Raw genomic sequence first — 15,781 nt, forward strand, 5'->3', positions numbered from 1 at the left:
GTAATACTAGATGTCTCCTCTCTTTCATTTCCCCTCTCCATAATCGTTGATATATGATCAAAACGTTTTGTAACACTAAAACTCTCATTTCTTTCATTTTCGCTATCCATAGTCAATGACATCTTATTGAAACCCTTTGTAACGCGTAAAATCTCATCCTTCCCATCTTTTTCTACATTATCCAAGTTCAGTGTAACATTAGAAGGTGAAATCTTAGTAGCAAAGTAGTAGTGACAACCACCAACATCATCAAAATCTTCCCTTAAACTTAAACTTTCTTTGAACCAATTTGACTCCATTATACCGTTAATAGTAATCCTGTTTTCAGGTTCAGGCTCAACAAGGGCTACAGGGCAGCTGAGTTCCTGCCAAGTGAAGGCAGTAAAAGGCAGTGCTGAGGTAGAGGAAGTTATGGCTAAGCGGGTTTGAATTACTTGGCAGGAATAGGCAGTGTTGAGGTAGAGGAAAACATCGCAGTACAAAGACATAACGAACAGAAGAGAATAGACTGCACAACTTGAAATAGTATATGATTCCTGGAAGAAATGTGATGAAATACTAAGAAAACCAAGGCTCTTAGATAGTCAGTATGGATTAATCTGCCATGTGTAATTCGTAAGAGAAATCTGAAAGAGAACAGGATGATCAGTTTTAAACTTAACAGAAAAGTCCCAAAACAGATCTGAAAATAGGAGACCCAACAATTCCTAAGACAAATCTGAACCAATTCTTGAAGAAAAGGAGATGCACAAGGAGATTGTCCACAGGGAGAAACAACGCTATGGGAAATAGAAAAGCTAAAATAACACTCAGAAAAGATAATAGCAGTAATATGCTAAGTTTAGTAGACATTGATATGTACACTCCAATTAGTTAGCTCACCTTTTCCATTTTTTCATGGTGAGCCCTAGTTTTATGTTTAGATCAATAAATAACGTTATCGTATATATTATGTTTATGAACATTGGTCAAATAATAATTTCAAATTTTCAATATCAAAGCAATCCATGTGCATCTGTCAAGTTGTACAATCAACCAGCTTCAAAACATAAATCAATAAATCTTTACAAGGATTCCCTACAAGAACTGATGTTTATGGCAGAGGGAGATGATGTTGCAGACAATATCATCAACTGGATTGATAGTAAATTGCAATGCTAGATTGGGTGTTGCCTGATGGAAAGAGGCAGAGAAATTGAAATAAAATAAGAATAAAACACAGTAGTTGAAAAACAAGCATAGAAATTTTCTCTCTAAACTACTTCTATTTCAAATATTGGTAGCGTTGATACAGTAATAACCTTTTCCAGCCTTTTTTCCCTGATACTTTACACTACACTATCTATCTCGAGCATATCTATGTCCAGCACTCATACATATGCCCAGCAAAGGGGAACAAAAGAAGTAACCATATAAGATGAAGTCATCCAATCATTCTCTTAAAACCAGCATTACAGAGACTACAAATATAATGAAAGAGGTGCTATAATTGAGTCCTATTAAAACCACCATGAAATCGTAGATTTTTTTAAAGACCACCAAAGTGAAGCCCAAAAGTACCATGAAGAGTCCACCAAACTAGTACAGTCATGCATGCTATCTAGACTTAAAGCTGTCGTAGCTCAAGTAGAGAGGAGAAAGCAAAGCATCACTGAGATCAGTAAAAAAATAGACCAAAAAACCCCAAACTCTAATAATGTGAATCATTTAGAAGCACCAGAATAACAGCAAGGGTTAGAATACCTCTCAGCAGCCTTCACAAACACATCAATCTATTCCTCTCACCGGTACAACAAATGTATTCTGCACAGAACAAGCTCGTATTGTCTTCGTTTTGTAATCGCCATAGGGGTCTGCTATAGTCAGAAGATAAACACACGCGTCACACCTACATGAAAGAGGGAAGGCCATAGTTGGCAGCTGGTGGTTTTGATAATCCTGCAACAACGAGCGGCCCTAAACCTCATTTTGTGGAAAAGCCTGAAAAAACCTTTATTAGGTCCTGTCATCCACCTCGATTCTCCCCTCTTCTCTAGCCTCGGTTGTCGATAATCCCCTGTTCTCTTGCCTTGATTGTTGTGGATATCCGAATATCCCCTGCCAGTGATAAACATCAAGCAGCTTGAGCGGTGGTGGAAGAATAAGATAGCGAAAAAATAGGATATGCGGCGATAGAGATTGGATGTTTAAAAATGGTTTAATAACGAGTTAACGGCGAGCCCTAGGCAATAGTTTCCTTCACGGCAGGAACTAATAATCTTATGTAAGATAACCTGCATTTCATTGCTAAGCCAATGAGGACAACTAAAATCAGCTGCCATGATTTGTTTCAAAAGCTGTGGTCTATTGGCATTCTCAAATGGAAAACTTCCCGTTAAAAAATTGTAGAGAAGAACACCGCATGCCCATATATCTGTCTTTGCAACGTCATAACCTCCATGGTAAAACATCTCTGGAGCAACGTATTCAATAGTTCCGCACGTTGTTTTCTGTAATAATTTTCTCTTCATTTCTTCTTTTGTTTGTAACGCACATAGGCCAAAGTCAGACACCTTTAAGTTGCCATCTCTGTCTATCAACAGATTGTCTGTTTTCAAATCTCTGTGGAACACTCCCTTCTTGTGACAGTATTGCAATGCGCAGATCAGCTGTTGGAAATATAATCTTGCCTGATTTTCTTCGAGCCTTCCACCTTCATGTTTATGGAGACAAATATTCAAATTTTGAAAAATAAAACCTATATTTTAGATGATTTTCTACTTACATTGCAAATCCAATGACTAAAACCTATCTTAAAACTAATATTTGTACTTTTCCCGACATAGAAATTGATTTACGTTCTAACATTGATGTATGATTGTAATTGATAACATAAGCACTCAAATGCGGGAAAAAAGAGAGAGAACAGAATGATACCTTTAGAGTGGAGAAGATTGGTCAATGTACCGCCATCTACGTAGTCCATTACCAGGTAAACATATTTGTCAGTGGAGATTGTGTCATGCAAACGCACTACGTTTGGATGCTTTAGACATTCCATGGCTCTGATTTCTTTCTCTATACGCTTCGGTATTCCTCTTTTCTTTTTCTCCATGCATTTTATTCCATAGATTTTATCACTTGTGCAATGACTTGCGCTGTATACTTTTGCATACACACCTTTCCCTATCAGACTTTCCAATTTATAATCTTCAATCACAGTTGGCATATCCATGGCTACAATATATTTAATTTTGATAAAAGTGTTCATCGATAGTAGAGTAATTATTGTATTAAATATTTGTCTTCCTTGACCCAAGAGGTGCAACAGTGCAGCCAATGGTGATTGGTCATGTCCTTTTGATTTTATTTTCAAAAACCGACAAATGCTTTTGTTATTAACTTACATATTCAAATAACTTCTTTTATAGATTCAGTTACACTTTTATAATATTTTAATTCACAATAATGGCCTGTCTTAACCATCACACACTAAGCTTTGACCACTTAGGTGGCTGGTGTGGTCCCATCCAACATTCTATCCCTATTCCGTTTCTTGTTACGGATCTTTTTAACTCTCGCGAGTGACAAGGACAGCTGCGGTTAGACGGTGATAGGGACAACTACAGTTAGATTTAAATTTCGTTTTTAAATTTGTACTCCCACCTGCGAGAAGGGGTTATTACTTTGCCACTCATTTCAAGTCCAGCCACACCATTTGGTAATTTATTTCAGGAGTTTTTTACTAGTATTGTATCTGAAGCTTTGTGCTTACGAGATCTTGAGATTATTAACAATGGCAGGAGCAGATCAGATTGTTCTTGTTGCAGCCATGGTTGTGATGATGATGGCGAGTGTGGCTTTTGCTGCAAAAGCTGAGGCATCTTCTCCGAGCCCTTCTTTGACCATGTCCCTATGTCTTCATTGGACTTCATTTTATTTTCCATCAATAGCATCTATGCACACAAGATCGACCCTCTCACTCAAAATGAAGCTTCCATGGAGATTTATATCTGCTATCACTTTCTACAGCATTACGAGATGTGGGTGTTTTTGTTTTTCCTACAAAAGGGTGATTCATTGCTACAGTGGAAATAATGGGAGATTTAGAAACGGGCATGGGTATTCATCAAATCATACTGGAAGACTGTTTATTTTGTGAACATTACAATTGGAAAGTCTCTGGCACTCATCTATGCAAACTGTGGAAGTATAGATTTAAAAAAAAGTGTTTGTAATGCTTTCATTGTAGGATATGCACAAAATGCATGTTCTGACAATAATTTTACAACTTTCAATGAAATGTAATTGGCAGTTGTGAATTTAAACTGTGCGCAATCTTTGCCAAGCCAAAATCAGAGCTTAACGGTGTTTGGATAGGGAAGACTTATTTTTTTTAATGATGTATTTGCAACTGGGGCGCTTAGACAATATACTTCTTTTAAAAGTTTTTGTATTGAATAATTTGGGCAGACGCAAGGGAATCTTAAAACCAAAGAGCGACCAACTTAAGAGTTGTCTTTGGATCATTTGTAGGTATGATAAATATTATGTGGCTCTACAACATCCACATCCATTGTTGTACAAACAGAATATGACAACCAATTTTCATTGTAGACACGCTTTAGAAAAATCAACTTTGGTGGAATCTAATCAATAAGTGCCTAATTTGTATGAAATAAGTTATTTTTGACAATAACATTTGCAAACATGATTGGTTGTATCATGTGTGACAGCAAATTAAGGGTATCGAATGTGATAGAAAAAAGGTTTATATTGATAAGACTGCAAGATAATACACAAAAATGTAACATGTTACAAAAATGTAGCATGTGGATTTTCGAGTGGCTTACATATGCATAGTATCGTTCAAGGATCAAACATTTCAATGAAAGTAGGAACCTGAGTCTAGTGAGAGTTGTTCTAGTTATCATTTAATATTAAAATCTATATTGACCAATAGATTTGTGGAAGATTAAAATCAATATTCCTTTTGGCATTGAGGATGTAGTTGAGGTGAGGGAAATGTGTGTAATAAATTACTTCATACAAATTAAATCTATTAACTATCATTATTTTCTTATTTCATTTTGTTTACATCAATATTTTTTATAATAGTTTTTAAAAAGTTTTGTATATTCGATTTTACTATTGAGTTAGAATTGTTTATTGTATTCTAGAACAATATACACATTAATATTTTTTATGAAATAATTAAATTTTCTTATCAAATCTTTTTTATGTTAAATCCTATGTAACTTTGACCTTACATCAATATTTGTATAAGAATGTACTAAACAATCTACTTATCATTTAAAAACTATGTATTTTCACTTACATATTAGAACTTATTATTGGAGTAAATTATTATTTACTTTTGCTTAAGTTTGACTTGAGCATGTGTTGTAATTTGTATCTTCTAGTTGAGTAAGTATAGCTTATTAATATTTTACTGTCGATATTTTTAAATAATTCTACTTGGTGTTTATACCTATATGATCTTGACAAAATAAGTAGAGATTAAATGGCCATTGTTTGATCTATCTTGTAAATATCATTTTTCATCTGTTTATGATACAATATTTCTCTCTACTTGTGTATGGTATAACATCCATCGATCATAACTTTAGGTGTTTGCAAACTCTAATATGGTATCAAAGCAATGAAAGGGGGCTTAGGTGGTTGCAAACTCTAACATGGTATCAAAGAAATGAAAGGGGATACCTACATTATGAGAAAATAAAGTATTTGCACAAAAGTGTAAGTTACTCTTCAATTTGTATCCCCATCGAAAAAATGAGATAAAGGTGTTGGAATTTTAAATTAAAATATATTTGTGTTCAACAAACCTCTTATATTTCATTGCTACTTTCCTATTAGGAGAAACCAATGAAATTATTTGCATCTATAACTTTGTATTTGTTGCTAATTGGCATTTGACATTTCAAGTGCACCTTTTTTTTATCGGTAAAAGGCAATTGCCTATTTTTTTCATTAAATTTATTATAATTTTTTTAAATAAGTGTATTTTTTCCCTATTCATGTGCAAGCATCGGGGGAAAAGAACGAAGAAGAAAACCCCCAATCTAGGCTTATGACACAAGCATCCTATCTAAGGTATATAGTTGCCCCTTTGTATCGAGATGACTCTGAGAAGGCATTCCTTACAACTCTATTAAATCAATAGTTTATATAACTTTCTCCTATGGAGAGAGAATACATGTTAAATTTTCTTGTACTTTACATTTAGAAAATTTTGGCTTCATGTCTCTTCATTCCCCAAGTGTGTGGTGAAAGGTGTTGTTCTTCGTAATATTGAACCTTCATTCCTATCATTTTGGCCAAGATCATTTGTTAGTTTGCTTGAAAACATAGATATGGAAATCAATCTATTAAAACATATAGAGTAGCATTAGTAAGTTAAAATTCTACAAAGATACTTTCTATATTATCCTAATACTTTAAAACTTAATGAGATATAACCATTAGAAGAAGAATTTTTAGGTTCATTTTTGTTTTTATTTATTATCTTTGAGTAAAAGGACCTTCCATTATAGCCCAATGTTCATTAAAAAAAGTCAATTCATAGGTATCTATATTGGTACCTTTGATTGGCTTTAATATTCTAACTAGGTTAATTTTATAGAGTAAATAGATCATTGTATGACTTTAATATTCCTTTATTAAATACTTTCTAGTTCTCCCCCATGTTTAATCCTTTATGTCCCTTAAAAGGGTATGACACCATCCAAAAATGTGAAAGGCCAAGTATTAATGTCAACCCAACTACAAAAAAACTTTCAAACATTCCTGTAGCAGAGAAAATTTCTTATAAGCTAGTTGTTTTTTATATTTCCATTGTAGTTTGTCCACCAATGGATTCCTTCAATGGTAGAATCTCCAGCAATACAAATTTGGAACCAAGTGCATAGTTGGGTGCTAGAACCAATAGATGTGGAGTGGGAGTTAAGTACAAAATCGCAGATCCAAGTCTTAGAGGACAAGAAGAGGGTAAGGCTCAACCTACTAGTTTGAAAAATCGCTCCCTCTCTCCCTATAGTAATATGGTAAGAGCTATTAAGAATGGGCAATCTAGATTGAAAAGTGTTGCTATTTTATTTATGTGTATGGATAACAAATTTCTATTTGCACATAAATTTTTAGATGATTGGATGAACAATGTTTGGGGGTGTAAGTTAGGAATTCATGTGAGTTTCATCTGAATGATTCAAAGGGGGTTGTTTATTGTGTTTCTTGAAACCCATGCTATGCGGGAAAATACTCTTAAGAAGGGCTTTTGGAATGTGTGACATATATTGTTTAGGGCCTCCCTGTGGAACCCTGAGGGAGACTTTGAGCAAGTTTTGGCTAGGTATTCTCCAAACTGCTTGGAGGTCAAAAACCTCCAACCTAAATTATGGCCTTTTCTCCCATAGATTCTTAAAACTATTGGATCGGTTTTGCAAGTTCAAGAGTCCACAATGATTCTTCCTCATCCCAATGCAAGAGGTTTGATTGCTCTTCAACCATAAATTGACATACCTAATCAAATTCAAGTGGAGTTGGAAGATGAATTATTCACTTGGGAAATTTCTTTACATGGAAATCTTGTAGCCTATTTTCATTGCAAGCCTAATAGCCATAATAAAAAAGATTGCTCGACCCTTAAAAATATCTAGAAAGATTTTAATGGTAATAATGAGATAAAAGATCCTCATGATGAGTTAACTTTGCAACCATCTAGGGTTATTTCAAGCCCTAAGAATCAAGATAATTCTAGGGTGTCTCCTCCAGAGAACACACCTAAAGCTTTGAGGTTTATTTCCCTTGCCAAACCCCTCTATGAAGAGGAATATGATGTTATCCAAGAAGGGTATGATTTTACTTGTAATTCCTAGACCCCTTCTGGTTGTTCCCCTTAAGCCCATCAATTGACACTTGTAAGAGATAATTTTTCAATTTAACAAGTAAAATTGTGATATAGCTATCAGGATTTAACTGTGTAGTTTTTGAGTCAAACTCATTGACCTATGTTTCATAAGTACTAATTCGCATGAACCCAGAATAAATGGAACACTTAGAACTCATTGGATCTAGGTGATTCTAAAAAATATGAAGCACAGAGAATTCTTGGGAGGTCACCCATCCCAATACTATTCCAGCTTGAGGGCACATAATTACAAAGTTTCCTACATGGTTAAACCCACTCTTCTTGCAACCCCATTAGCAAAACCTTCACCAAGTTTTGTACCTTATGAAACATTCATTAGAAATCCCCTTAAGCTCATCAATTGATAAGTAGGAGATATATTTCTACAAGTCAAATTGTAATATTTCTATCATGATTTAACGGTGTAGTTTTTGAATCAAACTCATTGACCCATGTTTCATGAGTGACCAAAATTTGAAATGTATACAAATAAAAACTAGAATGTAAATTTGACTTGTGGCTTGCAAAACTTCATGATAGCTTGATTTCAAATTTTTAAATCATTAAAATATATGATAGAAGTTGTCAAAATGAGGAGAGATTATTGGAGTTAACAATGGGAAAGTAAACTCTGAGGGGGGGTGAATCAACACTTCAAAACTTTAACCATAAAACAACACATCCATCTCATAGTTTGCATGTAATTGAGATAGCTAGCTAACATGTTCATCCATAGCATGAAACAAATAACACATGACACAATAAATTTTTTATCTAGAAACCCTCCAATGAGAAGGTAAAACTAGAGTGGGGATGACACCCACAAATCTTCACTACTGCAATTGTAAAGTGTATCCAATGAAGGTTACAATAAGTTTGATCATAAACTATGATCTACCATGTGAAAGGTCTACCCTATTAAATACTTACAAAGACTATTAAATCTTACCCTATTAAAGGATTTTAACACCTTGCTAAAAGTGTGCCTTGTTAGAGGACTTCAACTTACAATAAAGTAAGCACCCTGTTAAAGGATTTACAAAAGCCTGCTAGGACTATTCGGTTAAGAGATTTTTATGGATTCACCTCTTAGAATATTTCAGCCTTGATCCTTTGATTAGCACCTCTCTACTAGATATCAAATCTCCTCTTTCCTGATGTGTACTTGATTGTCCTAATCAAATGTATCTATTTTGTCCTTTAACTACTCTGCTATGTTCTCTCTAATTGATTTTGTGATTCATTGCTCTCTCACAACCTCCTTAGTCACCATGAATTCTCTCTCTATACTTAGCATTCTCCCTTCTCTTCTCATCTGCACATTCAAACTCTTTAGGGTTTTACCTACTTAGGTGAGCTAGGGCTAGGTAGGAATCAATGATTGTGATTCACCCATTTTGCCACTTAGAACATCCCTTAATCTAATTGGTTGCATGCACTACATAGGGAGTCATAATATACCTTCATATATATTTTCTAGAATCATAAAAAAATCTTCAAGTTGGCCCAAAAATGGTTTACATAGGAGTTTGTGCCATTACAAAACTATGTCCAAAATTGTTTACTTGACACTTGAAGGCTCTGATGCTTAACATCTATTACATCTTCAATGTTGTAACTCATCTTTTGAATGACATGGCATACTCTATTTACTCAGCTCATGAGTGACTTGGCACTCACTATCTTCTCAACACATACTGATGCTCAGCACTATGTATATCACTTAGCATGCATTGTCTAGCAACTAATGCTCAGCATGCTTTGATCACTCGGCTCGCACTAATTACTCGGCTTGATCTGATCACTTGACATACATTATGAATATGACTAAGTGTGTTGTTACTTATTTGTCAAAACCAATCATAGTTTAACAGAGATATGGGGTTTTTATTCTTAATACATAATTTTGGGATTTAAAAATAATCTAGGCTGACTATATGATCAAATATCTCGGTAATACTCTGATATATGGCCTTTGGTAAAATTGTATCACAATCCTCAAGGACAAAATACCATTGGCATTTTTTACCTTGGACAATAAGCCAAACTTTGGATAGGGTGTCAAGATGGGTGAAAAGATGTGAGGGGAAGAATAAAAGGTTTTCAAAGTCAAGCATAATAGGCATTCATGCCTCAAAATCACCCAAATGGGGTATAATATGTCCTAATAAAATATCCAACTATGGGTTCTAACTATTTAGAATGATATAGTATGTATGTATAAATATATTAGATTGCAAGTGAAATATGGTGGGTCTAATCATGTACACTCCATATCAAACCTACTAGATTATTCTATTTTTTCTCATTAAGGAGGATCAATGCTTGATTCAACTATAATCCAATTAGATTAGACAAGAGTTGAATGCAAAGTGGTTTCGAATGATGCACTCCCTTTTATTTATTTAATGATATGATATATAATAAGACTAGATGTAAAAGATGTGAGATTGAATAATAATTAGAATAAATAGAGAGTAATAAGTCTAATAGAATAATATAGAGAACATATAGAAAATGGATATTCAAATAGGAATTTGGCATCACAATTTGGGCTCAAAATATTAGGACTAATCCAAATTCTTTCATTTCTAGATTAAACTGTGCATAATTTTTCATCATCAACTTTTTTTTTATCATACTACATGATCCATCATCAAGATGAAGCAATGGCTAGAGATAAATAAATCCACATCATCAAATTTTTGGATCATACTACAACATCAAACAACCACACAATATTCACACATGACACAATAATTTTTGTATGTGGGAATCCTCAACTAGAGGGAGAAAGTCCTACAGTGGCGATGACACCCATAATGCCCTTCACCACAATATATTGGTTTTTCCTCTTAGGAGCTACAAATACCATTTTAGAGGGTTCAACCTGTTAGGAATGGTTTCTACACTATTAGACTCGTACAATGATATTTTTTAGAATCTACCTTGCTAGAGGATTTCAAAACTCCTTTTGGGAGTCCATCCTATTAAATGAATTATACGAAGATACCAATTAAAGTCTACCCAATTAAGGGATTTCCCAATTTGGACCTATTAGGGAATAATAAGTCATGTGATCTTAGATATAACACTCATTTCTTGTCAAATCCAATCTATCGTGCACACTCTAACTCTTATCTATGCTCAATACCTTGATCACAACCCTAGAAAGCTTAAATCTCATTCACAAATTCATCCAACTTCATGCATATCAATACTAAGAACAACTCTTTATAGGAACATCACTTTCACTTCTTAATACTCCTCATTCATTCAACTTTCAACTTTGGCTCTCATTTACCACATCCAATTACATTTTCCTTCATTTCCTAGATTCATATTGGCATTTGCATGAGATTCATCCAAGAGTAGTCAAAATGTGTTTGACCAACTCTAACATCCTTATAGAATCTTATCTTCCCACTTAATTCTTTGATAGCCAACTTCCACCTTAGCATATCTTCATTGACTAAGGGACATCGCCATAACATCTAATCTCACCACATCAATCATACTAATCATCAATCATCAATTTAAGATTGGTATCTCAAGAACATGAACAATTTATTATTCAACTTCATTTGTTACTAAGATCCTTGCTCACCCGTCATCACCTTGAGTTGAGGTTGTATCTATAGACTGTAATAGGCATGTATATATTGTATTTGTGGTTGGTTCACTTCATTCTCACTGAACACTGATTGTCATCATAATAATCTAGTGTTGTTGGTCTGTTTGTATAAAATATGTTTGACCAACTCTAATATCCTTCCAAAATCTTATCTTCCCACTTTCTTTGATTGCCACCTTCCATCTTAGCATATCTTCATTTATTAAGGTACAAGACCATAACATCTAATCTCACCACATCAGTTGTAATAATCACCGATCATCAGTTTAAGATTGGTATCTCAAAAACATGAACGATTTATTATTCAACTTCATTTATTATTAATATCCTTTCTCACCCATCATCACCTTAAGTTCAGGTTATATCCATAGTCTATACTAGGCATGTACATATTGTATTTTTGATCAATCCACTTCATTATCATTGAACATTGATTGTCATCATAATAATCTTGTGTTGTTGGTCTGTCTATATATTGGTCGCTATACTTAACTTCTTTCCTTTTTCATGATTTGGTTAGATATCTATTGATCATCCACTTGTCTTACTGGTTTATCACCTCAATTCATGTGACCAAGTTTCCATCAATGACAACCAAATACATCATTACATTTGATCACTTTAGTAAAATCCAGCATAATGCCAACAATCCTAGACTAGGGTGATCTATTTGGTCTATTCTCAATGGTTTTCAATGAAAATACTTGAAAATTGTATTGCATATACACGTGCACATAGGCTTATGCATACATACATAGTATGATGCAGGAGCATCTAGAGGTATAAGGGCAATCTTGTGTCACCCAAAAAAAATTGTACTTAGACTTAGTTTCTGTTTCATGTGTTTTCATTTTTGGATACCCATTTGGATCAAATAAAGGTTCCAACTCTCACAGTTCCACTATCAGTGTGTTTGAAAATCTCGAAAAAATAGGGGCATGCAATTTGGCCATCATTTTGGTGACCTAGAAGGAGTGAATTGGCCAGATGAATGTAATTGTGATTTAAAGCATTCCAAAAAAAGAATCAGGTCAAAAGGCCCCACGGTTTGAAAGTTATTGCAGTTTTTTGGGTTTTGGAGACCTCTTAAGAATGCTTTGAAGTCAGGTTAGGGGCATTAAATGACCTTGAAAAAGACCAAAAAATGGGGGACGAGCAAATCTGGTCCATAGGGCTATAGATCACTTCGAGAACTTTCCAAAAATGTAAACGGTTCGTTAATCGGAGCTACGGTTCAAAAGTTATGCCTCTCGAAAGTTCGGTTACCATTTCTGGATTCTTCTAGATTTGCACCAACTTCTAACGTAGCTTCCAGAACCTTCTATTTGGTCGGTGGATGCCTACTAGCACTTTCTAGAATGTACTCCTAGTCCTTAACCCTCCGGGGTCTATTTAAGGAGATTTTTGGCATTGTAAAAGGCAGTTCGGAGTGGAGTTTGAGAGGAGGTACTGTAAGGATAAATTATCTCCAGATTTATGCTATTGTAAGCCCTTAGGGCATGTTTGGAAGTTTATTTTCTCTGTACTATTGTACTAACTTATTTTCTCAGTTAATATAATTTTTCCCTTTCTGTTGTGTCCATTTTGTTCTTGGGTTGTGTCCCCATCATAGTAATTCCAAGATAATTAAATATTTATATGAATTGATTGATTAAAAAATCCTCTGTAATTTCGTTAAAGATAAGTATGTGTGTGGAGGAACTTAATAAGTAAAGAGCATATGCATGAAAAGTCCTTTGAATATCTCAATTTAGATCACAAAGTTACAAAGTTTTTCACTTTGTGAATTTGTGAATTTTACAAAGGAGAATCAATTTTCTATGATTTTATAGAATATAACATGATCTAAATTTTAAAAATGTAGAAAATATTACTAGAAAGAAGAAAAAAAACATATACACAACTTTGTAGTGCTTAAAATAAATTTCTCTTTAAAAAAATGGCTCGTTTGAGATTTTTTTAATAAAATTGTGATGCCTAAAATCTCTAATAATTTTGAATGTGGAGTAAAATCTTATAGCAATTTATATTATATAATATTGACTTTAAAACTTTTCTATCAAATTTGAAAATATAGTTAGAGAGGGTTACCTTTGGTCAAATAGTAGGTGTATGTCACTAGGTCGTAATTTGGGAGCATTATTGGTTGATGTGGTTGTTGGATGACTCATTGTGGTGGCATATTCATTGAGCCATTTGCATGACATGTTGGTGGAGGATTGATATTATAAAGATGGGATTTGTAGTGCACAATAAATGATTCATTATGGTAGTAGAGTTGAGAGAAGATCACATCCTTGTATGCCAAAGTTGTGTGCCAACTTGAAAAGTGAATCATGCCCTATATCATACTACTTGGGATATTATAGTATAAGATGTTTCCTCCTTTACTAATTGTTTAATTTAGCTTTTAAAAGATTCAATTTTGAAGAAAAAAAAAAAAAAATCAAATAATTAAAAACTAATGCAATGCTAACTATTTAGTTTATATGCAGTTATTTTTTCTCATGAGCTCATTTTACTAAATAATAGTATCATCCAAATATAATGTAATTTATATAATTTAATTAAGAGATAAATGCAATAATATAATACTATTCAATTATGATTTTATTTAAGTTATAACACAAATCTTTTTATTATTTATATAATATAATAATATCAAACCCTCAAATATTTTATAGAAAAAGAGTTAACCATGAACACAATTTGATTCTTAAAGTTAATGAGGCCACAGACACAATTATCTGTGATTTTATATTTCCACTATGTGAAAAATTTGAATTGAATGCTTATTAGTATTTTTTTTCTTGAATGCAAATTAGTTACTTGAAGTTATTAGAAAAATTTATTGATTTATTAGGTAGTAATATGCATATGTTTTATTAATTGGACTTTTATCAACAAGTTTAATTTGAAAGGGACTTAATATTAAAATATTAAGTAAAAAGTATGGGTTGTAAAATAAGATATATCTAACAAATTTTTAATGGAAACATGTTATAATATATAGATGTTGGCCTTTATATAGGAGATTATAAAAAAATTTAACCAACTTAAATTGAATGTATTTTTAAGGTTCACATCTAGATGGATTGCAATTCTTTATCTCATATTGTCGTTCAAATAAATTGAACTCAATCAATTTAACTACAACCCTTTGACTATATTAAATATTATTTCCTTAAAAAAATACAATTTTCTTTATTAAAAAATAATAATACCAATAATAAATAAATAAAATATCTGTGTCAAAAATTATTTAACTCAACAATATGAAAATGGGGAAAATGAGATTATATGAAATAAAAATCCATAGATAATTTCAATTTAAATCTATAGTCAAAGTTTGAAAAATTGTGTATACTTTCTTGTGAATTTGTAATCTGTCAAAAGCAGTGTTCTCATAGGAGAAATTATGGAGCCTATGAATGAGAAATAGGGCCCTAATCTAAATTGTGGTAAGAAGGTTTAATTTATGTTTTACATTTAAATTTGGGTTTGTTACTTAGAAGTGATGTCTACTAGGGGAGTTGCAAATACATCACAAAAAAGAACTCCTCTTTCCCTATCCAAACACCGCTCTGGCTTGGCAAAGATTGTGCATAGTTAAGATTCACGACTGCCAATTACATCTGATTGAAACTTGTAAAATTATTTTCAGAAATGCATATCCTACAATGAAAGCATTACAAACACATTTGTTTTTTATGGATTCGGTCAAGTAGTTCATGTGCCTTATCTATACTTCCACAGTTTGCATAGATGAGTGCCAGAGACTTTCCAATTCTAATGTTCACAAAATAAACAGTCTTCCAGTATGATTCGATGAATACTCATGCCCATTTCTAAATCTCCCATTATTTCCATTGCAGCAATGAATCGCCCTTCTGCGGGAAAAACAAAAACACCCACGTCTCGTAATGCTGTAGAAAGTGATAGCAGATATAAATCTCCATGGAAGCTTCGTTTTGAGTGAGAGGGTCGATCCTATGTGCATAGACACTATTGATGGAAAACAAAATGAAGTCCAACAAAGACATAGGGACATGGTCAAAGAAGGGCTCGGAGAAGATGCCTCAGCTTCTCTAGCAAAAGCCACACTCGCCATCATCATCACAACCATGGCTGCAACAAGAACAATCTGATTTTCTCCTGCCATTGTTAATAATCTCAAGATCTTGTAAGCACAAAGCTTTAGATACAATACTAGTACAAAACTCCTAAAATAAATTACC

General features: G+C 33.4%; 1 protein-coding gene across 1 annotated transcript; it reads right to left on the reverse strand.

The window, feature by feature from the left end:
• Positions 1-584: 584 nt before the first annotated feature.
• On the reverse strand, positions 585-3,214 carry LOC149565900 (CBL-interacting protein kinase 23-like). Its single transcript, XM_089816401.1, has 5 exons — positions 2,947-3,214; positions 2,206-2,692; positions 2,014-2,097; positions 1,786-1,888; positions 585-626 (listed from the first exon to the last, which is right to left on the reverse strand). Exons 1-5 carry the CDS (start codon positions 3,212-3,214, stop codon positions 585-587), a joined length of 984 nt encoding a protein of 327 aa, XP_089672527.1.
• Between the last annotated feature and the right edge of the window lie 12,567 nt (positions 3,215-15,781).

The sequence above is a fragment of the Cupressus sempervirens genome, chromosome 3 (genome assembly GCF_028749045.1).
Source record: "Cupressus sempervirens isolate cs-2001-9-10 chromosome 3, ASM2874904v1, whole genome shotgun sequence".
In the NCBI taxonomy this organism is placed as follows: domain Eukaryota; kingdom Viridiplantae; phylum Streptophyta; class Pinopsida; order Cupressales; family Cupressaceae; genus Cupressus; species Cupressus sempervirens.

Bases quoted from the DNA above. Each gene is read 5' to 3' on its own strand.
- LOC149565900 (XM_089816401.1), bottom strand. From the start codon at position 3,214: ATGGATATGCCAACTGTGATTGAAGATTATAAATTGGAAAGTCTGATA. The intron at 2,693-2,946 runs GTACATTGACCA...ATAAACATGAAG, and splicing joins AATGGACTACGTAGATGGCG to GTGGAAGGCTCGAAGAAAAT. The intron at 2,098-2,205 runs GTTATTAAACCA...TATCACTGGCAG, and splicing joins CTAGGGCTCGCCGTTAACTC to GGGATATTCGGATATCCACA.